Here is a 27,405-nt window from a genome sequence, read left to right as displayed (position 1 = left end):
CCTTATGAGGCAAACACAGCATCCACCTGCTCCTGCTCCGCTCCCCCACCCTGTCACATTTTTAGCACCCATTGTGCAAGTTTGCCCACCTTCAGACAGATGCAGCGATTTGAGGGAGGAGGCGGTCGAGCGGCTCACGGACGCCAGCCTGAGGTCGATGCGGCAGTGGGGGGCTTTCTTGGGGGCGGCGGCGAGCGAGGACACGCTGAGGGCGTCCTCCGACTCTCCGTCGGTCCGGCCGGCGTCCTCCCTGGAGCTGGACTCCGGGCTGCTGACGCAGGAGGAGGCGGCGGCGCTGCAGGGGGCGCCGTCCCAGAGCGACCCGTGGTCCAGGGGCCGGGCGGCAGCGGAGGCCGCGGCGCTGCGGGGCGCCGCCTTGGCCGAGCTGTTCTGCTCCGAGGAGTGCGAGGACAGCGACTCCATGCTGCCCATCGGCGTGCTGCCCGGGCTGCTGCTGAAGGCGTCGCCTATGCAGGGGCCAGCAGAGAGGACACCAAGCCCTCATTAAAACCCGCCGGGTGACAAAGTGCATTCATAGAAAGAAAACGCGCACTAGGGCTGGGCGATTTTGGTCAAAAATAAAATCCCGATTTTTTTTTCACTGAAAACTCGATTTTCGATTTCGATTTTTTTTTGGGGGGGGGCGGAAATCTCGTTAAATATGCTACAAAAGGGGACAAGTGCATGTTGTATGCGACTTCAGAAAAATAATTTACCAGGTAGTGGTGAGGGCAGCAAACAGAATCACTTCCTGGTTTTAACACCTGCTGTGGCTAGTGCAGATGCGAGTATACATAGGTAGTCACTTAACAGCTTCTCGAGGGGTGAGGACTACGGTACCCAAGAGGCGCCAACACGGAAGCATGAAAGAGGAAAATCGATTTTCCGATTTTCCTCTATGCAACATTTTCCCCCCAAAAATCAGAAAATTTTTCTTTCTCCAAGGTGGGGCGTGACAGAGAAAGTTTGAGAACCACTGCCCTAATGCCATGCAAGTCTATGGGGTCAAAAGTCAACTTTGTCCTAGAGACATGGGGCCACTTGCAGGTTCATCGGGATCCCTCAAGACACAGCCACGTTAAATTTGGGGCTTCTAGCCCATGAGGAACCCTGAAACCCTAATTCCAGCAGTAACCCTAACCCTAACCCTAATTCCAGCCTTATCGCTAACCCTAATGCCATGCAAGTCTATGGGGTCAAAAGTCAACTTTGTCCTAGAGACATGGGACCACTTGCAGGTTCATCGGGATCCCTCAAGACACAGCCACGTCAAATTTGGGGCTTCTAGCCCATGAGGAACCCCGAAACCCTAACCCTAATTCCAGCAGTAACCCTAACCCTAATTCCAGCCTTATCGCTAACCCTAATGCCATGCAAGTCTATGGGGTCAAAAGTCAACTTTGTCCTAGAGACATGGGGCCACTTGCAGGTTCATCGGGATCCCTCAAGACACAGCCACGTCAAATTTGGGGCTTCTAGCCCATGAGGAACCCCGAAACCCTAACCCTAACCCTAATTCCAGCCTTATCGCTAACCCTAATGCCATGCAAGTCTATGGGGTCAAAAGTCAACTTTGTCCTAGAGACATGGGACCACTTGCAGGTTCATCGGGATCCCTCAAGACACAGCCACGTCAAATTTGGGGCTTCTAGCCCATGAGGAACCCCGAAACCCTAACCCTAATTCCAGCAGTAACCCTAACCCTAATTCCAGCCTTATCGCTAACCCTAATGCCATGCAAGTCTATGGGGTCAAAAGTCAACTTTGTCCTAGAGACATGGGGCCACTTGCAGGTTCATCGGGATCCCTCAAGACACAGCCACGTCAAATTTGGGGCTTTTAGCTCCAAATTTGGGGGGGGGGGGCATGAAAAATGTACTTCTTCCAAGGTGGGGCGTGACAGAGATGTTCTTCCTCCAAGGTGGGCGTGACAGAGAAAGTTTGAGAACCACTGCATTAGACAGACCAATATGTCTTTGAATACGTCTATTTTATTCAGTCAAAAAGGTGGTTTGCAAACAGCCTTAATAGGCTAATGTGTATGAAACAACAATGAACAGAATACAGTAACATAATGTATTTACCACATTGCCCCGAGCATCTCTCTTTGGGCAAACCAGCCCATAAATAGCAGCCTAAAATAATAACTCTAGCCCAAACTATATTCAAGAATTTTTGTACTATTTTTGTACACAAAAACTAAAGTGTACAATAATGTCACGGCAAAGATGTAAGGGCTGAGAAGTATGAATGCACCTCCTGAGTGTTTGTTATTATAAATGTTAAATAAAAAGAAAGTTCCAAAATAAAAGCTCTCATTTAGACAAAAGGTCATTTTGAGAGTACTTAAAAATAAAGAAAAGCATTGAGAGACTCTGTGAAGATGGCCGACGCAGACGGTGGGACGGGTTATTTAAAGGCCAGTGGCAGGTTTTTTGGGAGACTGGGGGTGCGACGCCCCGCGGCCTCGGCGGTACTCACTGTCTGCGTCCGCCAGGCACAGCGTCGGCGTGTAGAGGCTGCGGGGCTTCCGCGGCGCCGCCGACAGGCAGATGGCCCGGTTCCTGCGAGAGCCGGGCCGACTCTGGGGCTGAGGCAGGGGCACGTTGGGGTCCGGAGGCTGGTGGAAAATCTGGAGGTACAAAGAGAGAGAGGTGGGGGAGGAGGATTCGGGTTAACATTTGGGTTAGTCAACATCATCTGGTCCGGAGGCTGAAACTGGGAAATATATTTGGTTTGAATCTTTGTTGGAGGGTGGAGGGGTGAAGAGGTGGGGGTGGAAATCAGAAGATTTCAGACTTTGGTTGCATGTCCGGTTGCATTTAGCACAGAAAGGTACAGATGGTGCAAAGTCATTTAGACAAAAAAAAAGATTTTTCTTTCTTTCTTTGTTTATTTAATAAGGATCATTAGTTTCCACCACAAGAAGACTATGGTGAAAACTAAGGAATTTTCAGACAAGCAATTACAATAATTACAAATCAAAGTGGGTGAAAAATATTCACCATGTTCATCACTCAATGTGCAATGCAGTGGTAGAAGTTGCATAAAAGGTCCATATAATCTTATATATTTCAGAATTTCAGTGGATTCCGACAATGAATTCCCTCTGCATGCAGCAGTCTCTGACTGATCTTTGAACTGAGATGGTTTGATAATACATATTTTATATGTATCGATATGGATTCCATAACTAACCAAGTTCCTTTTAGCTGAGAAAGAAACCAGGACTGTGAGCCGAGACGCTGCTCAGTGACATTAAGCAGCATCTCGACTCTCTTCCTTTATTCACAGCAAGACCATTTCTGTCAGAATTGAAGAGAATTTTCACTTTAAGAGCAGAATAAAGAATTTAAACTCTCGAGGTTTTCAACAAGTGGCCGAAATCTTTTCGCTTTACTCCTCACAGACTTTAGCAAGAATTTAGTTTAATGCCGCAGTGTTCAGCACAAGTGCTGCCACCAGTTGAAGCCAGAGGGAACAACGACCAGTAAGAACCTTTGCTGCTAAAAACAAGGCTGTTTGTGTAATCACCTTCCAAATGCTGACAGCAACCCTTTTTTGTGCCAACATTTACTTTAAATGGAATAAATGCTTCACAAATTAAAAACCGCCGAGCCAAAAAAAAAACAAAAAACAAAACATCAACCTTGTCGAAGTTCTCGATCAGTATTTCCACCACAATGTTTTGGAACTTGATGTTCATCATGGCGGCCACCGTCTCCTCCTGCGAGCGCATCAGGGTGGGGCCGAAGATGACGCCCAGGTTGGACACCGTCATCAGGTTGGACTGGTTGTGGGTGGAGACTCTGCAAGGCAGGAGAATTCCATCGTCATGACATTTTGCTAATTTGCAAACTCGTCTGACCGAGACCGAGACAAGATGAGTAAAAATGCCTCCGAGTCTGAGACGAGACCCTTAAAAAGTGGTCTCGAGACCAAGACCAATCTCCAGTACTGCAACACTACCCCGCAACGCAACTTCCAACACAAACTCCAAAACCGAGGACTCCTGTAATCACAATACATTCTTTACATTATACATAAAAAAAAGGCAGAATACTGTTTTGAACAGGGAGGCTATCCAGGCAAGTGGGTTCTGATGTTTCTACGAGGGTGAATATATCTAATCTGTGGTGTTGACGCGTGAAGACAATTTAATCAGCCATGGCAACTTTTATCTCTCGTCGCAGCTTAAAAGGCAGCGAGTGCGGCTGATTGGTGACGGGAGGACGTACGTGACGAGGTGCCTGACGAGCAGCTGCAGCATCTCCCGGTTCCTCTCGGGCAGCTTGTGGACCAGGGCGTGGACGGCACACACCCTGTAGTTCTGGTCGTCCGACTCTGACAGACAGACAGAGGGCAAGCGACGGCAAAGTGAGCGAGTGACGCATCAACACAATCGTAGCAATTGAGATCCTGAAATTTTACTTTGTGATGCAAATTGCCCATTATCTGATGTAAACGGATGATTAATCATGCATGTATGTAGTTTAACATCATCTGATATTCTGTAAAAAAATAAAATAAATCAATAAAAAAATTCTAATTTTGGTCATTATGACACATGATGCAGTGACAGTATGTAAAAAATAATAATAATAATAATGAAAAAATTTAAATAGCATGCGTTTCTAGCCAGTACATGAACTTCCCACTAATGAGAAAGTCCATCCTGGTGCTGAGTTGCTTGCCATACTTTAGTGTCCTAAAACAGGTAACAAGTTCTGGTCAAAGGTCAAGCAAAGAATCAGTTTGCGCTCTTTGCTAAAATGAGCATTTCTGCTGGAGGCTGTAAAACAAGAGAGCTAAATATGTCTTTTTGAAAATTAATTTATTAGACTTTATAATGCAGGGCTGCGCCATAGACCCTGGGGTAAAATGTGGAAACTGATATGACATGAGGGCTATCATAATGGAAGGAACAGAGGTATCATGAGCATTTTCCGTGGGTTTTTCCAAACTTACTGACAGCCATGATGAAATCTTTGTGGAGCTTGAAAGTCATGAGAGGCTCGGAGAGACACCTGGGGGGGGACGGAGAGCACAGTTGGCGTCAGTTTCCCGAGAGACACGGCTCTTCTGAATGGAGCCAGCCGCCTCTGTGTGAGTCACCGGCCGGGCTGAATGGGCCGACGTACGCGCGGGGAGGGAGGTTTTATTTTAAAGGAGCCTGAGACAAACTCCCAGCAGCGTGGGGCGAGCTGACCTGAGGTAATTCTTCAGACCGCTGGTGATGGTTTTGTTGTCCCACGTCTCCGGATCCAGGTCCATGTCCACCGGAGCCTTGTTGGCTGTCAAAAATACAATGTCCTTTATATGCCTGCCAACCAGGCACTTTGCTAAAGGTAGGTTATTATAGAAAAATAATCTTCTTAGGAGCAGAGCGGAAATGTGACAGAGGAAATGTGGGAGGCGTCATGTGGTGAAAACAGTGTTCGGAACGCCTTCAAACAGTCTGGCTCATATTAAAATGTAGGAAATCTGTGTGTGAACTGAATTACTTCTGAACCCTCAACAAAAGCGTTCACAAAGTACTGTGACGCAGTTGCAAGGTCGCACCACAAGGGGGGCCTCTTTCCCCACTGCAGAGTCGCAGCTTGAGACGTTGGAAGAAAGGAGAATTTTGTTCGCCGGAAGAAAAATACAGGGTGTCCCCCCCCCCAAAAAAAAGAAAAGAAAAGGAAAAATTTACATCATTTTAAAAGCAATTATCTTGAAAACTACAAAGTCCAGCTCGACAAAATTGAAAAGTTGACACGGCACAAGTCAACTGGGGTTTCCGTGTCACAAGAGGGCGACTGTGCGTGCGAGCATATTTCAAGACGCAAAATGACTTCTCTTTGGGAGTGAACGGCACGGCTCAACCAGGAAACAGAACAAAACATGAAATATAAAATTTTGATCCGTTTCTGTTCCTACTATCTGTGAAAATCTGAGGTCATTTCAACAGGGATTGCCAAAATTATTGGCCTGCGAAATGGTGTCAATTTTCTTTTTTGGGACACCCTGTGGAAATGGATGGGAGTGTTGGCATTTGAGTATTTTATTTTTTATTCCGTACCTCTGTTAGACAAAGATACGTTTTATAGCCTCAATGTAAAACGGAATAGACAAACACACGCTGAGTGGTTTTTACATATACAAAAATCAATGTGTCAGGAGGACAAGTGGGACCCCTCATGCTTCATCCAGTGTGACGGTTTGTAAGTGCTGCTTACAAAAAACAGTGGTCATCAGCTTCTGCACCTTGGAGTTGACTCCCCCGATCCGGTACAGCCCCAGTGTTTTAATACCTGCACGGCAATCACAGAGGAGCTGTTTTAAACAGTCAAGAGTCAACGTGATTATTTTCCCCCCGACAGGCCTTTCGTTTAAGCCGACGCAACACGTTGCCTCACCTCTCGCCTCCACCAGGTCGATGCACTTCCTCACAAAGTTGAATCCGGCCTCATTAAGATACGCTGTACAACAAGACGAGAGCGGGGGACGGAGGCGCGAATTAACTGTCAGTTAAGCATGCAGCACAATAATAAGCCACTCCGCGCCGCCCGGAACCCCCGTTTCCCAGGCTCCTGCCGCGGCTAATGGGAGGCGTCCCCAGACGGCGCTGGGAGGCCGCGGCTGCCGTCAGCCGAGTGGCTGCATGTCAAGTAATTGTGTTAATGAAGCGAGATGGCTCAGAGTAACGAAAACTGCATGTTGCTGTGTAAAAAAAAAAAAGGCCCACGGAGCATCATTTTTATGCATTTCAATGAAACAGACTCACTCTCTTCCTTCTTGCTTAATATGGCCGGCAGGTTGTAAATCTGGAACAGAAAGCCTTATTTAGTTAAAGTCAAGAACCCCCCCCCCCCCCGCAAAGAAAAAACATTTATGACACTGTTTTTCCTTCCCTCTGGAACTTTTATTTTGCAGCCACTTCCGGTGAACCATCCTATTTTTAGCATAAGTAGGGCTGTTGAGTTCATAGTTTCTTATAAATGACCGGGTCCCACCAGAAGAGGGGGCCAACATACGACCCGCTCGCTCCAGCAGTCTTTGAAAATGTTAAAAAATAAAAGAGCCATGGCACAAACAACAGCAACAGGCCGCTTTCCAGGGAAAGCAGGCTGAGTTCCTCACCGGCTCCTTGCCATCCATGGCCTCCAGCCACAGTCTTCTGTTGGACTCGGAGAGCGCCTGCAGTGTCATAACACCATGCCTGGAAAGATTTCAGAGAAAAGCGGGTCTCAGTCTGATCTCATCGCCTCGGGGCCCTGCGGACAGACCTTGTTTACACTGGATGAGACCGCTATAAAAGGACTAGTGCGACTAAAATAGCCCGTGTGCAAAAAAAAAAAAAGAAAAAAAAAGAAAAAAGAAAAAAAGTAACGCTCTTCAGACTTCAAACTGTGCCCTCGGCCGGCTCGGCGCTCCACATTCCACTCCCAATTAAACGCCACACGTGCTCGATGTTAGAGTGATTAATTTTTCGCACCCAACATGCACCTGGATTTCATCCGTGGCCGACGGCGGCGCGCCGCCTCGAAATTTATTCAGGCTTTTACCTTTCCCGGCGGTGGGGGGGGCGCGGGTGTATCTCCACATGCAGACGGCTCTGGAATTTTATGAGCGGCTTTTGGAGATTTGGGTCCCTGATATTAATCTGCACTCCAGCAAAGTGGTGGCGGCAGGGAGGTGTGGATGATGGGACACTGTGTCTCACAAACATCACAATTCATCACCGTCATCATCCTCACCCTCACCCTCATCCTCATCAGGCTGCTGCTGCCACAATGACATTGCAAACATACTGATTTAGAACTAACGTATTTGGTAACACTTTATAATAAGTACACACTATCAACAAGCATCATTAAATACTGAATGCATCATTTATGAATCATGTGTCTGACATAAATACTCACTCGTATGTAGTTTACCAATACAGTTATAAAGTCGAATGGAACATAAATTTGTGAGTTTTTATAAAACTAACTTCACTAAACATTAAGCCTGCTTTAGATGAGCTTCTTAATGAAGAGTAAAACATTTAGAACTGTGTTTATGAAATATATACTAATGAGTATTCATGACAGAAACACGTTTTTTTAAATGATGCAGCCGGTACTGATTAATGCTTGACTAATGATTAATAGTAATGTACTTATTATAAAGTGTTTCATATATTTATTTATTCATTTATTTTTGAGAGGTTTGGGGGTCCTGTTCCTGGGCACTGCAATCACAAAATATTCTTTACATAATACAGAAGAAGGCAGAATAAAGATTTGAACATGGAGGCTAGCCAATCAAGTCGGTGCTGAACTTATTACTGGGGTGAATATATTTAATCTGTGGTATTAAAGTAGAACTAGTCAAAAATAAATGTGCTTCTACAGCAGCTAACTACTACTACTCTAACTCTAAGCTAACTTGCAACATTTCCTTGTGACAATTAACAAAGACAGCTATCATGGTGTAGCCTTAATGGTAAAAAGGTTCCAGTTAACAAGAAAATCAGCTAAAAATGCAATTTTGCATTAGAAAAAAAAAGACTTTGAAAGACTTAAATAAGAGTCGTAGGTTGCAGGTGGCTCATATTTTCTCCAGAACTTTTAATTCCATCTTTACACTCGTTCTGTTGCTAAGTGATGAATCTACTTTCATATTAAAAGTTAATGCTGCAAAATTTGTGTATTTTTTACTAGTCTGCACATGCCTGCTTGAAATAAATGTCTCAATTTGTTCGTATATGAGGCAATTTGTGCAAAAACATTTCCAGCGAATTGCGTATTCCAGCCAATTTCCATCTAGGGTTCTAAACCTGGAACACCTCCAAATTCTCCCCACAGTCTGACGCCCCGAAGGCAATTCTTTAGAAATTTTATGCCTTCTTGTAACCCTTCAAATAATCAAAAACACCAGCTTTCTTCTACCGTTAGCATTGTGTTTTTTCTTAATCGGGCAGTGGCCACCGCATCTCAAATCCTTCCTTCGGTAATTCAGCAGAAGCCAACTAAACATGATGTTGCAAGGAGGCGTTGGTCTTATCCCGGCTGGGCGTCAGCAGCAGGTTGTAATGAGGATGAATGGATGAGGCCGGAGTCGGCCGGAGCTCGGCCTGGTGTTGTCCTTGCGCTTAAAAAACAAGCACCTCTGGGCTTCGCTGCCGGTGATAAATGAGGCGGCCCCGCAAATAAAGTGCAGGTGTTCGTCCGAGCCGAGCCGCGGCCGGCCGAGGGCGCTGGGCCCCGTTACCAGTAACGGCACAGTAATGAGCCGAGTCTGTATGCTGAAATACACATCACGGTGACGGGCTTGGAGCCAGGAAAATAAATTGAAAAAATAAGAAAACAATGACTTAGTCAGTTCAGCCACTATTAATCAGCGGGCAGCCAAGGTGAAGGTGTCTGTGAGCAATTCCTCATTTCTGTCTCCCAGGATGATGATTTTTGAAAAAAAAAAAAAAAAAAAAAAGAGTCAAAATGATTCAATAGTCAATAAAGAGGCAGAAAATGATGTTGTGATTCTCATGAGGGAATTATGGTTCTAGCAATTGCAGACACAAAGGAAGACGTCGGGAGGAGAGCGTCCCTCCGTCGTTAGCAGATGAAATCCAATCAAAGGTGGTTACGGGTGCGAGACAGGGTGGGGGTCGGGGGCACTGGTGCAGGGTGAGGCGTGAGAGGTCACGTGACGGGCGGTACTGGCGTGCATGCGGTGCGAGCACGAGCGTCAGTCAGTTCACATACCGGACTTTATAGAAAAACTGAAGCGGCCTGAAAAGAGTTCCACGACAGATGTCAGTTCTACGTCGACATGAGGACAGAAGACAGAGATGCAAAAAAATGGGGGTTGAGAGAAATAAAACTTAAGACGGGCAAACAACATCATAGGGAAGGCGGCAGCGGCGGCGGCGGCGGCGGCGGCGGCGGCAGGGTGATGACGACATGCGGGACCACACACACAGACACAGCTGCAAACATCCGGCGCTGCTCAACGTGGATGTTCCCGGGGTTAATCCAGACTGAGAGCAGCGTAATCTGGGTTGACACTCACTCATCGACAGCAGCCAGAAATACGCAGAGTCGACCGAAAAGATGCGCGCACACTTCAGGGGGAAAAAAAAAAGTCGACAATTACCGTAATAATAGAACCAAAGCGAGCAGCTCTCGTAATTGTAGAGGCCAAAGGGAACTCAGGTGAGTGTTTTGACGTTTTAAATAAATGTAGCTTTAAAGAGGTTCTACCATAAAAAAAACCCCTCAATTTTACGAAAAATCACAATTTGTGCGTTTTTAAGTGGGCAGTCTTTGTCTGTGTCACTGCGGTTTTGAATATTGATAATTATTAAGTACAATCATTCATTCAAATGATAATGATTCATCTGTTAACTCCTCTGCAGACTTTGTAAAATGTGGACGAGGTGTCAATGCATGAGATGGCAGGAAAGAAGCCATCTGAGCGGCTGGCCAATCACAAGGCGGAGCCACGGATGGAGCGGGTAGGGGAGGGGTGGGAGGGGGGGTGGGAGCCAGAACAGCCTCTTGCAGGCTGAGCGAGAGAAACGCAGGTTTAGTAGTTGGAGGTGGAGGTAAACCATCAACATCTGGGTTGATGGGTCTGCAAGGGACCACAACCCCCCCACTCCCCCCTCCCCCCTCCCCCGCAGGCGAGCGCGCGCATTTTCATGGCTGACTGCATACGGGCTAAACAACACGATGTGCTGAGTCTTTTCACTGCGCGCGGCCGGTATAATTTCACTCCTGTGCCCGGGTGGGAGAAACCTTGGCGGGAAACTCCTTCAACCTCGCACAGTCGACGCCGCAGGTGGCAACATTTTCAACGTCATGCGCGGTGCGCGTTCAGTCCTCGTGAGCGTGCGTGCGGGCGGCGGGCGGCGGTGGCGGCGCTCGTTCACCAACCTCTCCACCACCTCGATGTCGAAGCAGAAGCGCTTGTCGATGGAGTCGGTCTTCCTCCGGATGCAGGACTTGAGCTTGAACATCTCGGCCTGGTTCACGACGAGGCCGTTCTGAAAAGGAGAGCAGCCGTTTCATCGCGCTACAAGTTCCTGTTTTGTTTTTTTTTTAACTTCTAATTGGTTTGCTTCAGTGAGTGCAACAGCATTTTTGAGTCTCTGTCAGCGACACAAATCTGTTGATTTGAATGTTTACCAAAAAAGAAGCCTGGTGCTGTTCTGTCTGTCCAGAATTTCATTCCACTCATTCCTCCTCCTCCCGGTTGTTTGTGAATGCAAACTTTTTTTTTTCCCTTCACCGGCGGTAAAGTCTCGGTGCCAAATCTGTACCGCTTTTAACTCTTTCCCTTTTATTCCCCTCTGAGCGGAAACAATCTCGCAGGCCTCGGGAGGGCGTCTCAGTTTCACCCACGCCGATTCTATTTGCTCACTCCTTCATCACGTTTTGATGCACCCACAGAACGCAACGCAAACATCGAGGTGGTTGGAAAATACATGAATAAACATACATGAAAATACAATAGATACGTCGTGGATGCAGCACCGATGGTGATTTGCGGTAGAAACCAGTGCTGTATGTATGCTTAAATAACGTGCTATGTACACTACCAGTCAAAAGTTTGGACACACCTTCTCATGCAATTTTTTTTTTTTTCATCTTTACGACTTTCTACACTGCAGATAGATACCGAAGACATCAAATATATGAGCAAGATATACTGTATGTCATTAAGCAGCAAAGAAAAACACGTTAAACAGCTCTAAATATGCTTTTTCTGAAAGATGGCTATTTTGAGGAATTTAAATGCAAAACGTGTTTGAGTTGAGCTGAAAAAAGAGGGTAAAAAAAAAAAAAAAACAACCCAAAAGAAGCTAGCTCCAGCTAAGCTAAGCTAGGCTAAAGTGAGCACCTGCTTGCCGGCCGCCTTGGTGTCCGTGTTGCTCATGGTGAAGGTCTTGCTGCCTTTCTCGTACGAGCAGTAGTGACGCGTCCAAGTGCATCCCAGCGGACCTGGGAGCAAAAGCAAAGCAGAGGGGAGAAGAGGAGTGGAGTGGGTGGAGGTGGGTGGAGGTGGAGGGGGAACAATTCTCTTTGAAATCTCACATTTCCTGGAAGGACTTCTGACAATCAAGACGCTAATTACACTGCTGCGAATTAAAAAAAAAAAAAAAGAAAAAAGAAAGAAAAAGAAAAAAGATAAGCTGCTTTATCACGGTTGATGCTCATCTGCCTCCCCCCTCTCTTCCTCCCATCCCCCACCTCCAGCCCATTTGCTTGAGAGCACATCAAAGTGCGCGGGGTAAACAGGCTGAGCGGCCGCTGATGTCTTGCGCAGACGTCCGCAGACGTGATGGATGTGACAGCGCGAGGCGGGCGGGCGGGCGGCCGACTCACGTTTCTCCTGCACGTACAGGAAGCCCTCCATCGTCCACTGGCCCGGCGGTTTGTAGTCCTGGTCGGCCGAGCGTATCCTCTTCATCAGCTTCTCCACTTCCTGCTTGGTGCTCACAAAGTTGTTCCGCGTCTGTGCGAGAGGGCAGCAGGGTGAACGCGTTTGCAGAGAAGGAAACTTTCTTTTTTTCTCTCTCTTTCTTTTATTTTCCAAACTTTTTTTTTTTTTTTTTATCCATTTGCTGGTCTTTAGTTTTCACACTGGAAATTGTGCGGAAGTTTTGCATGAGCAGTAATCCAAACAACTCCCAGATGCCGAGAAAAGAGCATATTTAGCCCTGTGTTTAAAGCCTATTTGGACGTTCCTCACGTTCAGACGAGGATTTTTTCCTTTTGGCTGTTTGACAGATGAGCGGTTTTATACAAGTTGACAACCAAGAGCTCAGGAAATGTGAAACAACATGGAATCAACATTTATTGTGTCTGAAGAGACAGAGAAAAGTCATTTTCCAGACTCCTTAGTAGCGTTTCACCACTGGAGGAAGGACAAGACTGCACTCATAAGGTCACGGCGGTGCAAACTACATTTGTTTTAACTTTAACTTGGCAGAGGTTGCAGCGAGTCGAGCAAGCAGGAGCTTTAAATAAATAAGGACTCCAATAAATGAATGATGAGGTTAGAAATCCGGAAGAGATCTGAATCTCCGGGTCAGCGAGGCCACCTGGTGAGAAGAGGAACCAACTCGAGTCCCAATGTGAACTTTTCAGGGACGCTTCTTTAGGGGATCCAAGTGTTGGGATTGAGACGTCGGGAACGTCTGAAAAAGGGCGTCGAGATGAGGCCGCTTCATTTGCGAGCCGCTCGAGGAGCTGTCGGGAGAGGACCGGCGCTCCCGCTGCGGCTCCTATTAGAGCTCCGAGGGCTTCGCAGCGGAAAGTGTCAGGGCCGGAGGAGCAACGTCTTCCACTAAAATTTGGTCCCAACGGCTGAAGTGAGGAGTAGTGGTGGAAGAAGGAGAAGTGCTTCGCTCCCGACTCTTAACTTGCGCTTTTTTTTTTTTTTGACTCGACGCCAATAAGTCGCCCACGGTAACCGCCCACCACGCCAGTCTGAAATATTGATCGCCTGCGCGGCGGAGAATCTCATCTGATCGTGCGGCTTTCCATTTGTGGAAACTTTGGCCCGCTGCGTCGAGGCGCGATAAGCCGCTGAATGTAATTATGCGGACGGCTGCCTTTTGTGCACGACCGGGCACAGGCCACCCCCCCCCCCCCCCCCCCCCCACCCCGACCCCCCTCCTCCACCTCCGACCCCCTCTCACAGGTGTCGGCACACTTACGTTCTGCAGGTTGAACTGGAGCTGCTGCTTGTAAGGCTCGAACTCGTGAGCCAGCTCGTAGCCTTCGTGGTAGAATGTAAACAAGCCCTGAAGAAAAGCCAGGAGCTGGAGAGGGACAACCATTCAGGGTGAGATAGATAGATGGATAGATGGATAGATGGATGGATAGATAGATAGATAGATAGATAGATAGAACATTTGTTTGCAAAAAACAAAATATTTTATTAAACAGTACAAACCGAGGCTGCAAAGACTCTAATAACTAACTAATTAAAGGTGCAGTTCACCCTTTGTCCCCCAGAGGCGGTGCTGACATTTTCTAATCCATGTAATAGTTCTGGAGTTTCGCAGGCAAACTTTTTTTTTGTTGCTCCAGTCTCGAACACCAATTAGGTTTCACCATCACCACCTGCCACCAGCAGACTCACATTCCTGGCCCCCCGGATTCCTGAAGCCAAAGACGCTGTGGCGTGAGCTTTCAAACAGGAGTCTGTTTGTGCTCAGAGACTCTCAGAGATGTTGACGCTTCCAGGAGGCACTTCGCTGCCAACAAGTCGCAGTTAGCCCTGCAAATCTGCAAGCTGGAGGCTCGAAACTCGACTCTGATGTTTTTTTTCCCCTCTTATTTTACTCCCTTCTTTTCCGCAGATGCATTCATTTGTTTCCCATGCGGGGCGACGGGTATCCGAGCGCACGGGGAGACGCGCGGCCGTACCTGTGCCTCGAATGAAGCACTATATTTTTAGTCACAGCATGAAGACGGCGGGCGGGTCAACTGTCTCACCGGCTCCACAAACTCGAACTTCTTCTTCTCCTGGACCTCTTGGATTTTGAAGACGTACTCCAGCGAGGCGTCGTAGAAGAGCTGCCTCTCCTTATCAATCTGCGTGTCGGCCTGAGAATGAACAAACATGACGGGTGGTTTAGAGGACAGGTTGGGGTCACTCCCAAACAGGGGTCAAAGCTGGTGGACAGAGGGTTAATGCTCACACCTCTGCCTGGCAACCGCGTGCCTTTCAACAGGACGGCAAACAGAGATGTGCAAACAAGTGCCTCTTATTTCAAGTGTGCAGCGGCGTTACTTCCAAAAAAAAAAAAAAAAATCACTGGAGGATCTTTGATTTTCTTTTTTTCCTTTTTTACCTCTTGGAGATACGCCTCCTTCTTCTTGGACGACAGGCTGAGGTGCCTCTCCAGCGTGGAGTAGTACTTCTCTGTCTCCTTGTCGAACTTCTTCTTGCCCTCCTGGAAGGTGAAGAGACGGCGTCACCAAAGAGAAGCAGCGCGTTCGGAAACTCTGGGACGGAGGCGGGAGCCGCCGGGTCGCCACTAGGTGGCGGCCTGGCTGCATCCTAAAGTGGCGTCTGGCCGCCTGATTTAAAAGGTCCTGTCAGGGGGGTTATTACAGGTCATAAAAGTGGCATAAGGGTGGCGGCGCGATTCGGCAACGTCAGCATAAGCCGCACAGCCGCGGGTTTAACATGCAGAGCAGCAGCTCAATGTTTCTTTCTTTCTTTCCTTTTTTTTTCCTGCAGCGCTGCATCCAGGAGCCTGGCCCGACATAACTACTGCTGCTGCTGCTGCTGCTGCTGCTGCTGCTGCTGCTGCTCCTGACTGTTGTGTTTTCGTTACGCTCCACCTGAAAGACACGATCCCAGAAGGCCCGGCGGAGGGAACAGGAAATGGGCTTTTCAAGGCGAGATGGCAATCTGCAAAGTGGAACATCTCGACCCCACGAGAAGATCCACTCCATCAAGCGAGGTCGACCGGCGAGGACGTTCGAGTGTCTCATCTAAAAAGGCCCGATCTACAAATCAGCCCCCCCCCCTGAGTTCCCTCCACATTAAGACATCTATCCTGCTGCGCAAACACTAAATAAAATAGAGGGATGGTGGACGAGGGAGTTGGGGTGGAGGGGGGGGGGGGGGGTAGTGATGTAACCAGATCCGTCTTGTTTGTTTTCATTCCCATGGCCCTGAAATTTAGCAAGTCTAATCGACGAGCTACTGATGTGACCTAGAACAGCGTTCCACCTCACTGCCCCCCCACCCCCCGCCGCCCCTCCACCACCTCCCCACAGAAAGCCCCCCTACCCCTCCCCCCACAGCTGTTAAGCGCCCCGAGTGGAGAAATTCGCCACGTACGACCAGCAACAGAGAGAGAAAAAAAAAAAAATCAATAGATAATTTCATGTGGTAGCCGTGTTTTTCTAACACTCCTGTCATGACACGCGTGAAGATCTTCTTCACAAGATATGCCGAAAAAAAACAACTTTACGAGCGTGCACGTCCCTGCATCCCTGGGATATCAAGTCTGAATTCTTGTAGTGTTCCACAGTATGTGCCTGTTTCCATAACACTTAATTTTGGTACGTTGTTGTTTGTTGTCATTGTTGTTGTGTGGGGTAGTGCGGGATCAATCAACACCTTCTGAGTGCAAAGAGGAAGTGGAAGCTGCAACTGAAGGGAGTTGAGGTGACACAAAAAACAGGAAGTGATGATGGAAGTTTAATTTAGAAGAAGAGTAAAGTTGGAATATGAGGCGTTTCTCTGCTCCTGACCGGCTTCATGCAAGTGTATGGGGTCAAAAGTGAAAAGTCAACTTTGTCCTAGAGACATGGGGCCACTTGCAGGTTCATCGGGATCCCTCAAGACACAGCCACGTCAAATTTGGGGCTTCTAGCCCCAAAAAATTTCTTCCTCCAACGTGGGGTGTGACAGAAAGTTTGAGAACCACTGGTTTCGACCAACAAACTCATCATCATCAGCACAAGTCATGAAATATTCAATTACATTTCCAAATGGTTTTGATTCACTTCGCGACAGACCGTTCTACCTGGAATGTCAGAGAGTATAAGGATAAAGTGGTTGACGAGCCACAGATAGAAAAATAATGAGAGCTGGAACACTAAATAAAACATGGACGAGTGTTTCCTCTTTTGGAGTGGAGCTGATTGGCGGTCGCGACGACTACTGTTGACGTGACATTTTTTTGTAAGCGCGCCGAGAGCCTGGGAGGCCCTGGGAGTGAAAAAAGAAAGTAGAATGCTGACGAGCGTGCACGCACGCACGTACGCACGCACGCACGCACGGTGGCGAGGATCACTTCAAATTAAGAGCTTTAGGTTTTGGCGAAGCCCCGCAGCAACAACAGGAGGCTTCCAGCACTGCTGACTAGTGCGAGCGCGCCAGAAAACTCCCTAAAAGCATGAAGAAAGACTCTCCTTACGTCAGGGCTGACTTATTCACACTTGGCGGGCAGCGGGGGGAGGGGGCTGGGGGGGGGGGTTAGAGCGAGGAGTGACTCAGAGCTGAAGAGCGTGCGCGAGGCGCAGACCGTCTGATTAAGTCAACCGACGCGTCTTGTTTTTGTTTTGATCCACCGAGAGGCGCGTACGAACCTTGCCGGCGTAATGACGCCCTCATCGAACAAAACACCAGGTGTTTGGTGCGTTTTTTTTTGTCCGCGTGTCGAGAGCGCACATGCATGTGCACGCATACACACACACACCAAGCCATCAAGGGTTGAACGTGAGCCATTTAAATTGCAAAGAGACGCGGAGAAGCTTCAAAGCTCAATACATGGTGACCGAGGGCAGAGACGTAGATATACTTATACGCGAACATATATATTTGTAGGGTGTATATTTAAATGTACATGTGTATATGTACTCTACAGCGCACAAGCCTCTGACACAATCTAATGCCAGCGCCCCCGAGTAATCAGATGGCTGGGATGTGGATATAGCTCAAGGAGTTCCAAACACTCGTGAACCCACCACTCGGGAGATTTCCTCGTCTGATTGCTTTGCTTTGTTCGCCCTCATGAATAAATCACGTGCGGAAAAACGGAGAAACTCTGATGCCGATTCCTCTGTAGTGGAATTTCTCTTTGGAGAGCCTCGCCCCACTGAAAAGACACCGCTTTGATGGTGACAGCGACCGTGGGCGCCAGTTTGCTAATTTGCTAATGTAACGTTATGGGGGGTTGGATGGGTGGTGTGGGCGTCGACGAGGAGGGCCTGCGGGGGAGCTCCTCCTCTGCCGGCCAGGTGTTTGAGCCTGCGGGGGGCAGGGGGAAGGAGTGTGGAGATGAAAGAAGAGTTTGTCTACGAGCGTGGTTGCATGTCGGCGGCGGCGGCGGCGCCCACAGTGTGGTTCCGACGCGGTTTCTTCTGAGGTGGTCAATCGTTCGACCCCGTACAGTGGACTTGAAAGTACTGCACTGTCAATCAGGAAAGAGAGGTGAAACAGCCAATCATCACTCGCCTGACTTGTATGAACCTATCATCTACTGTGCCATAGGATAAAAAGAGCACTTGATTAAATAATTAATATATTATATTAAACTGATTTTTATCAGAAGGATAAAAACTGATTAAAAACTGATTAAACTGACGTGGAGAAACGTTGTGGGACGTAAGAAGACTTCGATCGACCGGGCCAGACCAAAACCTTTCATGGAATTACCGCGTTAAACGGGATTTCATCGTCCAACACGGTGAGAAATCTGAACGAACGGCCGTAATGGTGAACTTTTGCAACCGCCGTCTCTCTGGCTGTCTCTTCACCAGAGCAACCACAGCGGGCTTCAAAGACGGTTGAATATCTATATATAGAACACAGAGAGACCCACACACACACACACACACACACACAATTTATGTGCCTTGTCTAACTGTGCACCGCAGCGATAACACTGACATCGGCCGCACGCGCTCATGTTGAAGCCATTCGCTGACCAGCGGCATTAAAGCGAGAGTCCATTTCCATCAGCTCATTAGAGGAAGCTAATTGGAGCAGGGGTCCGGAAGGGCGATTACACAGCGACGGCCCGGCTGTTTTGATGCCTTGCCACACGCGAGCCGGTCGGGACGGGGAGTTGCTTTGCTGCCGAGCCAAAAAAACCGTGTCCCGCTTTACCTGACACCGAGCCGTTCCCGGGCAGACATCACAGGCGGCTAGAAGTTGGCCAATTAACACGGAATAATTACAAACATCTGCTACCTCGGGTGCTAATAAACAAATAGTCAGACTTCAAAAAAAAAAGGCCGCGCCTGGTGTGCGAGGCAAACCGAGAAGCCTTCGGTTAATTGAAATAAAGGTTACCCTTCATGGGGCGGAGTCTCCGCCTCGTCTTGGCCCACCTGGTGATTAGTCTGGGGTCAAAAATTAACTAGCTAACTGTTTTCCTTGAAACTAATAGCAAAATAACTTTGGTGGAGTCCACGGGAAAGAGTTGAGAGATAAACAGTTTTAATAGGGATAATTTGCTCGATAATGAAATTCTGTCCATTGAGTCTGGCCTTGACTACAAGGATATTTAAGTGACTTGAAAAAAAAATAACCCAACAGAGTGAAAATCATTACACGGACTACATGGGTGAAGCATTTTTCTCATGGTCGGGAGCTGTGCACTTGGGGCCAAACTGCCCATCAGCAGGAAGTAATCACCCTCAGACCATCAGGGTTAAGTGTTGGCCTAGGGGCCAATCACGGTGTCGGGCTGGTGGAGCCAGGAAATCGGAGCGTTTGGACCAATCTCCCCACCAGTGGACTAGCTGTTCTGCCTTCTGGGCAATGGAGGTGTTTCCATGATTTTAGCCATAATGTCCACTTTAGCCTCCGAGACAGGTGGCACGTTCCCATTAAACTAAAACTAACCTGCTGAGTTGGATTTTCTATGTAACATTTTCTTGTGAGGCTGTACTTTCATGTTGTTCTATAATGTGACAGAGGGGAGCAGGAGCAGATGGATGGAGTGTTTTGGTGACCCAACTCATAGGAGGAAAAAATATATATCATGGGATATATAGAAAACGTACTTTCATGTCAATTGAAAATTTACCAAAGCAAAGTTACAACCAAATGTGTTGTTGAAGCCCCCAGGTTTTTAGCTCTTTATTGAAATCTGAAAACACTGAAAACATGGATGAAATACAGCTATTATAAAACTAGACTAGATTAAAATAATTCAGTAAGTAAGTCAGGCCAGACCAGAAAGCTCAACGGGCCACATCTGGTCCCCGGGTCGTAGTTTGCCCATGCCTGCTCTAGAATGTTAATGTGTATTGTATGAAATGGCATGTAGAGTATACTGATTTTGAGCGAACTAGCCCTTTAGCTAAGACAAAGTTAGGCACCACTGAGTGTCAGCAAACAACCGCAACGTTCAGTGCAAAGTTTGGGAGGTCTTTGTTTTGGCCGGCACTGCCCTTGACTGAACCCCTGAGTCAGGACTTCATCCCCCGTCAGCAGTTACAATAATCTATTTCACCGATGATTAATTCACAGTGGGGATTTATTACAGGGGTCAGAGGTCGCTATCTCTCCTTGTTACAAGCCTGCCAGGGCTTCTGTGTTCATGCCATTTGCTGGCATTTGTCCATATGAGTAAGTGTCTGTCGCTAATTTAGCACGCTAATGGACACACTCATTTTTTTTTTTTTTTGAGGTCCTGAAGCAATTCTCACAGTTTGTACTGAATAATAATAGCCAAGATTCCCCCCCCCCCCCCACCTCCACCCACAGACATTCAAATCCTTCTTTGTTTTAATTCTTGTGAAACCAGAAGACAGCGCGAACTGACGCGATTCAGAGTCGACGACACAAAACAGCTGTTCCGCCGTAGCGCTAACAATAGAACCTCGGGCCGTTATGTCACTTCATTCCGCAGAGCGATTCCGTCAGATCTGCGCAAACCTGCGCGAGACAAAGATCTGGTTGGCACCTTAGATCTGCCGCGGTGCATAATGGACGGTGATTAACGCGCTGTGACGGCTGAAGACGCACAAATGGAGGGACGAGAAGAGAGCGAGACAATCGTCCTGCTAAAGTAACATGAAAAGACTTCAGTCACTTCAAAGAGCTGGACTCATCACACTGCCGCGCTTGTGCAGCATTAAAGCCACTTCCATTAAATGTACAACAATGACAGTTTGAATATATACAATAAAAAAAACAGAGCAAAATATTTATTTTGCAAAACACCATTAGCTATTTAAAGTCATCTGCCACCAAGACGGGACAGAAATCCCCTCGGAAAAATATACATACAGAAGAGCTAGACGTTGCTGCTTGTGAACGATTGGAGAAAGATGTAAAGTCAGATGCTGGTTATAAAAATCTTGTTTTAAAGTCCAGATCTGTTTATTATAGCTTGATTCAATATGATCCAAGACCATGTGATGTTTGTAGAGGTTGGATTTGGGCTGAATTTAATCTCTGGGAAAGTAAATACAAATAATGTCACATAGTATACACAAAAAAATGGGCCAAATGTTCATTTAACCACTCAACATCCTAATCAATCCAAAAATAGTATAATTATTTCCTACAGTTATCAGTTATCGCTGATTTTGAAGATTATCATTTTCCTGACTGATGAACATCAACCAATTACACTGCACAAAAAAAACTGCATCTGAGAATTTTTTTTTACACTTTTGCCAAACTCAACTCAAAAAATAAAATCCCAATAATTCTTCAGCTTTGTTGGTGCAGCCCCACAGATGGCGAGTGCGCCCCTCTGAACCGCAGCGTCTCGTCCTCTGGAGACCACAAGTGGCCAAGACTCATCTGATGTCTCCACTGTTTGCCTTTGTAGGGAGAGGACGTCTCAAACTGCCCGTGACCATCTGACTCCCATCTGGGTCACTTTCTGTTTTTTTTTGTTTTTTTTTTGGGGTCGATTTCTTCTGCACCCGACCGGCCCTCATGCTGACGACCTCTGGCAGCGCGACAAACGCTGTGAGGACGCCGCGGGTCGGTCGCCGCCCGGCGCTTGCTTTTGAAAATGTCACAGAGATCTGAACCAAACTGTGGCTTGGAAAAGCTTGAGCACAACACACACACACACACACACACACACACACACACACACACACACACACACACACACACACACACACACAGGTGTGTTCACACCAAACTTCAGTAGTGAGAAACTTTTGCACTTAGTTACAGAAGTGCTGATTTACACTTTATAACCGAAGGCGGCTTTCATTCCTTATTTCGGTCGCGAAAGTCTGTTTCTTTTCAGGGGAAGTGAAAAACGTACTAAACAGTGTGTGGTGTGTGTGTGTGTGTGTGTGTGTGTGTGTGTGTGTGTGTGTGTGTGTGTGTGTGTGTGTGTGTGTGGGAGGGAGGACTTAACAATAACATCTGCTGTTTGGCAGTTGACACGCATGTTCCGGGGAAAGGACAAACGTATTGGGACGTTTGTGACGTCCTGGCTGCGTACTTGGGAGTGTTATTCCGAAAAATATTTTATTCATCATTTATTGATTTATTTATTCTGGCTGGCACTCCAATTGCTGGGTAAACCGCTGGGTAAACCCTGAGGGGGGGAAGTGTTTGTGCTTTCGGAGAGGCCGACACGCTGGTGCGCAGCCTCGGCGGGATTCCTCACAGCATTCCCAAATAAGGCAAGAACCTCCACCGTCCCGCCGGACTGCCGACCAGCCAGCCGGCCGGCAGCCCGGTCGGTCCGTCGGTGGGTCGGTCGGTGCTGGAGGCCCTGTGACTGACTGGAAGGGGGTCAAGGCCGCTCGCAGTTCGCTGCGGATTCTCAGAACAGTGGAAAGTTGCTCAGCCACTCGTGATGTCGGCCCCCCTTTTATCTCCCCCCGACTTGGCGGCCGGATGGGCGGGTGGGGGGGCAGGAGGTGGAGGGGGGCCGTGCATCGAGCCATTAGGAGGAAGTAAGATGAAGTGCAGGGAGCAGGAGAGCGGTTTTAAGGGGGGCGGAGGGGTCTTTCTAACAAGGCTTTTTTATAAACGGAGGCACCGGCTGCTCTGCTGGGGCAAAGTGAGCTGCAACAGCTGAGCCGCTCAGAGAGGAAAGTCACTGGTGCCAAATAGGGACGTAAACGCACGGCAGTGGCCGCCGTCCTTTTCCCCGAAGTTCCATTCGGTTATCCGTAGAAAAAAAAGAAAATCCCGCCTAATGATTACTTCGCAGCCAGGGATTTGTCACGGGGGTCAGAGGTCGTTATCTGGGCTGGCAGGGATTGTGCGATGCGCTCACTCGCTGGCACGCGGCCATGCGAGTGCGACTGCCGGCAGCTAATCTATCGTGCTATAACGGAAACGTTCTGCTTTCCTTTTCTGTCTTTTTTGGCATCCTGGAAGAATTCTCACAGTAATTCACCGCGCTTGTTATTATTAGCGGAGGAACTCTTCCGTTTGTTCCGATGTTATGATGAGATTTCGCTTTGTTTGATGTGAATCATAAGAGCGGACATGATAAAGGATTTCGTCCATTAGCCACTCGACGTGCAGGACTTCAGTTTGGAAGCGCTTGCTTCTATTTTTAGAACATACATTTGTCTTGGCGTGTCACACATCGACTTGAAAGTGCCTCCAGTGAAAAAGAAGCATTCCAGTCAGAAGAAAGGACAAACTCATCCTTGACGCGGAACAACAATTCAGCAAGCCGCTTGTCCGGTGTTGTGTTCTGCGATATTAATATCACACATACTGCGACTGTATTTAGTATTAAATGAACCGCTTCAACACAGGAGATGAAGGCCGTAAAGGATCTCCGATTGTTCTCTGTGAAACGAGTTCAGACTTCAGAACATTTCCTTTAATCAAAACATCTCCATGACATTTAAACCCCCCCGGACTGAACTCAGAGAAGAGTGTTTTCAAACGTCTACTGCAACTTTTAGAACCTGAGAGCGTTAAACAGACGCTTTCCTCCGTTTTCCCTCTGATGTCTCCCCGTCGGCTTTTTTTTTTTTTTTTTCCAGCAAAAAGGACGGCTCAAACTATCCGTGACCATCTGACTCCCACCTGGGTGTGTTTGCGCCGACTCTTCACACGCAGCGTGCGGGGCGACCTCGGCAGTGCCCCTGACGCCGACAGCCTCTGAGGGGCCGTATGGCAATGTCAAAATTTCAGAGACGGCAAGAAATGCCACCCACCAGTCGGACACCTCTGTGGTCCTTTCTTCAGGAAGTGTCCCTGGGGTCTGTTTGAATTTCAAAGTGTTGAAGGAAGAAATAAAAAAAAAAAAAAAAAAAAGCGTGCACACGCACACACACACACACACACACACACACACACACACACACACACACACACAGATGAATCCACACACAAATAGAATGGACTCAGCTTCAGGCAGTTTGGCTCCAGTGTTTCTTGGTCACAAGGATTAAGAAAAAAAAAAAAGAAAAAAGAAAAAAAAAGAAAAGGCACCCTGGAGGTCAAAGGAAGAATTCGGGCAGAAGGTTAATGTCTAACTTTGGTAGATGAGCTGGAAAGGGGAGCAGCAGCCAGGAACGGAAAACAAAGACGGGCTTTTTTGTCTCTTGTTTTTTTTTTGCTCTGGGAAGCAAAGTTTTATTTTTTTTAAAGAAGTGAGCCGCTTTCAGCACAGGAGAGTTCAAAAAAAAAAAAAAAACTAAAGAAGAAGAAGTGTAAAAGTGAAAAAAAAGCAGAATGGTAATTTCACTTTTACATTTCAGTTTTTATTTTTTGGGGGAGTGGGGGTGTGGGCGTGGCGGCGCCTCGTGTTGACTCCTGGTTTCCCAGAGAAGAAGCAGACATCATTATTTAAACTCTCACGGCTTCCACGCCGCATATTTATTTACACGGTGGCCGGAGTTTGCGAGTGTTATTCCCAAACATTCGGTGCGGAGATGAAACGCCGCCGGCTGTTCAGAGTGCTCTGTAAATGTTAACCCCCCCCCCCCACCACCCCCACCCGACTCGATGACGAGACAAACTTTGCAGCCTGGCCACTCTGCGGCGACTCGCCAGGCCCTCGATATTTACACTGAGAGGACGCCGCAGTGACCCGCCGCGCTAATTATAAACCGATAACTGATGCCCGAGTCTGTTGTTTAGCTAATTAGTTTCGCCTCCTCCTCCTCCTACGGATTTGCGATTTTCTTTTTTTCTTCTCCTTAATTTGCAGCATTAAAAGACTTTTTCCACTAGGGAGGGGATGCGGAGCGCTGTACTCGTTTCTGCAAACAAACACGCCGCTTCGTGCTGCAAGTTTGCTCAATTAGCACAGTGTGCACTTAGCCCCCGCTAGTAAATCAAGTCTGTTCAAGAGTGTTTAATCCATATATGTTTGATGTATAGGGGCAGGCTAAGGGTCTGTGGGTTTAAAAGACTAGTGTGTTTGGCTATAAAGCTCTATAAAAGGTTTTTGATGTGTGCATGTGGCTTCAAGGCTTTGTGTGTGTGTGTGTGTGTTCTGATGCGTACATGCTCTCATGAAGGCTAAGTTTCCATATGGACCTAAACTACTTTATTCTAAGTTGTAATATTGATTGGTGAATTTAAGCCATCGATAATTTCTTGCTTTCATTATTTTCCTATGTTTATGAAATTGCATTACTAAGCTATTGGAAGCTTTTCCTCATTACTCATGGGCTGTGCTATAACTGTATGAATTCTGCTGGAACATACAACTTTACTGTCTGTATCGCCTACATAATTAACTCGGTTCAAATTGGCCTCTGTATCATCCGCAAAGTAATCTAATGATCTTGTCTCCAACACCAGGGTTTAAAATGTAATAGCAGCAAGGGGCCGTTCATACGAAATAAACAATCTTTATCATTACCAATGAACGAGGGTTTTGCTAGTTTGTGCCGTCGTTCCAGGATATCAGGCTGTTATTTGTAATATGAAGTCGGCTCCGCGAAAGCATCGGAATCGTCGGGATCTTCAGCGTCGAGGAAGTCGACGTGATTCAGCGACCCGGGAGCCGAGAGTGAGAGACCAGCTTAGCGGGAGACGTGCGGAAAAGGTCCGGGGCTCTTCTTGCGAGTGTGTTCGCCAGTGATCTCAGCGAGGGGAACGACTGCAAAGAAAAAAAAAAACCCCAACAAGCTGCCTCGCTTTCGCTTAATGCCTCCGCGTTGGCCAGGAATGAAAGCGCGGCTTGTAGCAACAAGCCCACACGGTCGCTTTGTAGTCGACTGGGCTTCCACAGCGTATCGACCGCACGGACCAGGATGCCTCCGAGCGCCGCTCGACTGGAACCGTTCATCCATCCGCCCATCCATCCAGCCATCCATATCCATCCATCCATCCATCCACTGGAGCTCTGGAGCTCCGGTCGTACGCTACCGAAATACACTGATCCTGTTAAGAAACCCGACAATGTGCTGCAGCCCGATTGTGCCGGAACTTTTCTGTCCAAGGAGCAGCAGCTGTTCGGTCGGTTGGTCAGGATTCTCATTTGCATTACCGCACGTTTCAGCCAGCTCACATTTTCTAAATTTGACCTGCAGTTTTTGCCGAAAGCCGGCGTTTAATTGGGATCTTCTAATAACTTTGAATTATTTTTTTAAGGGACTATTTAAGGATGCTTTGGGAAAGGAAGGAAAGGCCGTGGCCGAATCTTTTAAGTGAGAACTTCTACTGTTGTATTTCCTCCTAATTAAGGAATTTCAAAGGGAAATGGCGACCGTCCAACCAATCCCTGAAAAAAATAAACCATTTAATATCTTGTTTTTCATCTCCGTTTATTCTCTTTAACTTTGATTGGGACACCTCGGCAAAGCGCAATTATCTTTTGAAGGCGGCTGAGGTGAGGCGGAGACGTGCAGAGTGCAAAAACACCCTCCGCTTTTCAACGGCTAATTGCTCGCGTGGGTGGTCTTCCTACCTTCGCCGCACCAATTTGTTCCTTCCGGAATTTTTCCAGGGGCGTAATCAGCACGTCGTCGGCGTTCTGAATCTGGAGGGCGACAAAAGGGGAGGGAGAAGAAGAAACTAGGGTGAGACAGATGAGGAGGCTCGTCACGGGGGTGTCTGGCACACTTGCTTAATAATTTGGGAGCGTCGCTCGAACGAGCCGCAAAAGCCTTTAATCCAGTTGTCCCCGTTCCCTTTACGGCGGTCCCAGCTTTTGCCAGAACACCTCGGTAATGTGGACACGCAGGAAATCACAGCGTGGAGAATCTTTAGCAGACACCTTTAAAGGTACCGCACGCACGCACGCACGCACGCACGCACGCACGCACGCACACACGCGCACACACACACACAGAGTAAAATTCTGCCATCTAGTGGTCAGATTTTAGATTGCAGCGCTCCCACTCCCTCTCCCGAGCTTGCCAGTGAACTACGGTGGCCTGTGCAGAACAAAACTGGATACCTAGTCCACATTCTTCGTTGGTTTATCTGAGGACGCGTTTACCCTAAATACGAAACCCCGGCGGGTTGGATTGTCCACACCAGGCTTCCTTAGAAATATGGCTGCAAGATGGAAGCTAACTGGCAGCAAATCCCTTACTCTATGAATATTTTTGTATATTTTTAGATATAAAAAAAAAGAACTGCTCAATGAGTAGGAAAACCAAATTACTTTTGTTGTACCATGAGTACTATATACACTTTATTAATGTATTTATTGGCAGTATGTTAAGCTTTCACCGATATAAAAATCAAAGATCAGGCCACATTTTACAACTGGACCTTTAAGACTGAAACCTGAGTGGAGGAGCCGCCTTCATTAGTGTCTCTTAAAAACGGTGACAGTGAACAATAGTGTCGGCAGATATGAAAGAGAGAGAGGGAGAGAGCGAGTGAGAGAGAGAGAGCAGCAGGAGATGAAGCCCCTTTTTTTTAATGCGTGTGCCGTGTGGAGCGGCGGCATCGTCAAACCTGGAAGAGTTACAGCCGCAGCAGAGAGAGACATTTTTTTTTTCTTTTTACGACCGCGATCCTGCGATG

At 47.5% G+C, this 27,405-nt stretch overlaps 1 protein-coding gene across 5 annotated transcripts in view; it reads right to left on the bottom strand.

The window, feature by feature from the left end:
* The window catches only part of arhgap42b (Rho GTPase activating protein 42b), a 69,739-nt gene that overhangs the window by 5,668 nt on the left and 36,666 nt on the right, over window positions 1–27,405 (bottom strand). For 2 of the 5 annotated variants that reach the window (XM_076036704.1, XM_076036705.1), the window contains exons 4-21: window positions 26,336–26,407; window positions 14,843–14,944; window positions 14,484–14,594; window positions 13,700–13,804; window positions 12,363–12,492; window positions 11,878–11,978; window positions 10,911–11,020; window positions 9,738–9,794; window positions 7,126–7,204; window positions 6,770–6,809; window positions 6,402–6,464; window positions 6,222–6,296; window positions 5,210–5,294; window positions 4,969–5,027; window positions 4,239–4,344; window positions 3,650–3,809; window positions 2,482–2,632; window positions 90–479 (exon numbers count right to left, since the gene is read on the bottom strand). In XM_076036704.1, coding sequence (XP_075892819.1) covers window positions 90–479; window positions 2,482–2,632; window positions 3,650–3,809; window positions 4,239–4,344; window positions 4,969–5,027; window positions 5,210–5,294; window positions 6,222–6,296; window positions 6,402–6,464; window positions 6,770–6,809; window positions 7,126–7,204; window positions 9,738–9,794; window positions 10,911–11,020; window positions 11,878–11,978; window positions 12,363–12,492; window positions 13,700–13,804; window positions 14,484–14,594; window positions 14,843–14,944; window positions 26,336–26,407 — 1,996 coding nt within the window. The remainder of the gene's footprint in view (window positions 1–89; window positions 480–2,481; window positions 2,633–3,649; window positions 3,810–4,238; window positions 4,345–4,968; window positions 5,028–5,209; window positions 5,295–6,221; window positions 6,297–6,401; window positions 6,465–6,769; window positions 6,810–7,125; window positions 7,205–9,737; window positions 9,795–10,910; window positions 11,021–11,877; window positions 11,979–12,362; window positions 12,493–13,699; window positions 13,805–14,483; window positions 14,595–14,842; window positions 14,945–26,335; window positions 26,408–27,405) is intronic. The other 3 variants (XM_076036707.1, XM_076036708.1, XM_076036709.1) reach the window with 3 other exon arrangements.

Source organism: Nelusetta ayraudi, unplaced genomic scaffold (genome assembly GCF_046127955.1).
Source record: "Nelusetta ayraudi isolate G7.1 ecotype Tasmania unplaced genomic scaffold, CSIRO-AGI_Nayr_v1 ptg000048l, whole genome shotgun sequence".
In the NCBI taxonomy this organism is placed as follows: domain Eukaryota; kingdom Metazoa; phylum Chordata; class Actinopteri; order Tetraodontiformes; family Monacanthidae; genus Nelusetta; species Nelusetta ayraudi.
The sequence above is the reverse complement of the archived record's forward strand: the minus strand, read 5'-3'. Positions and strand labels throughout refer to the sequence as shown.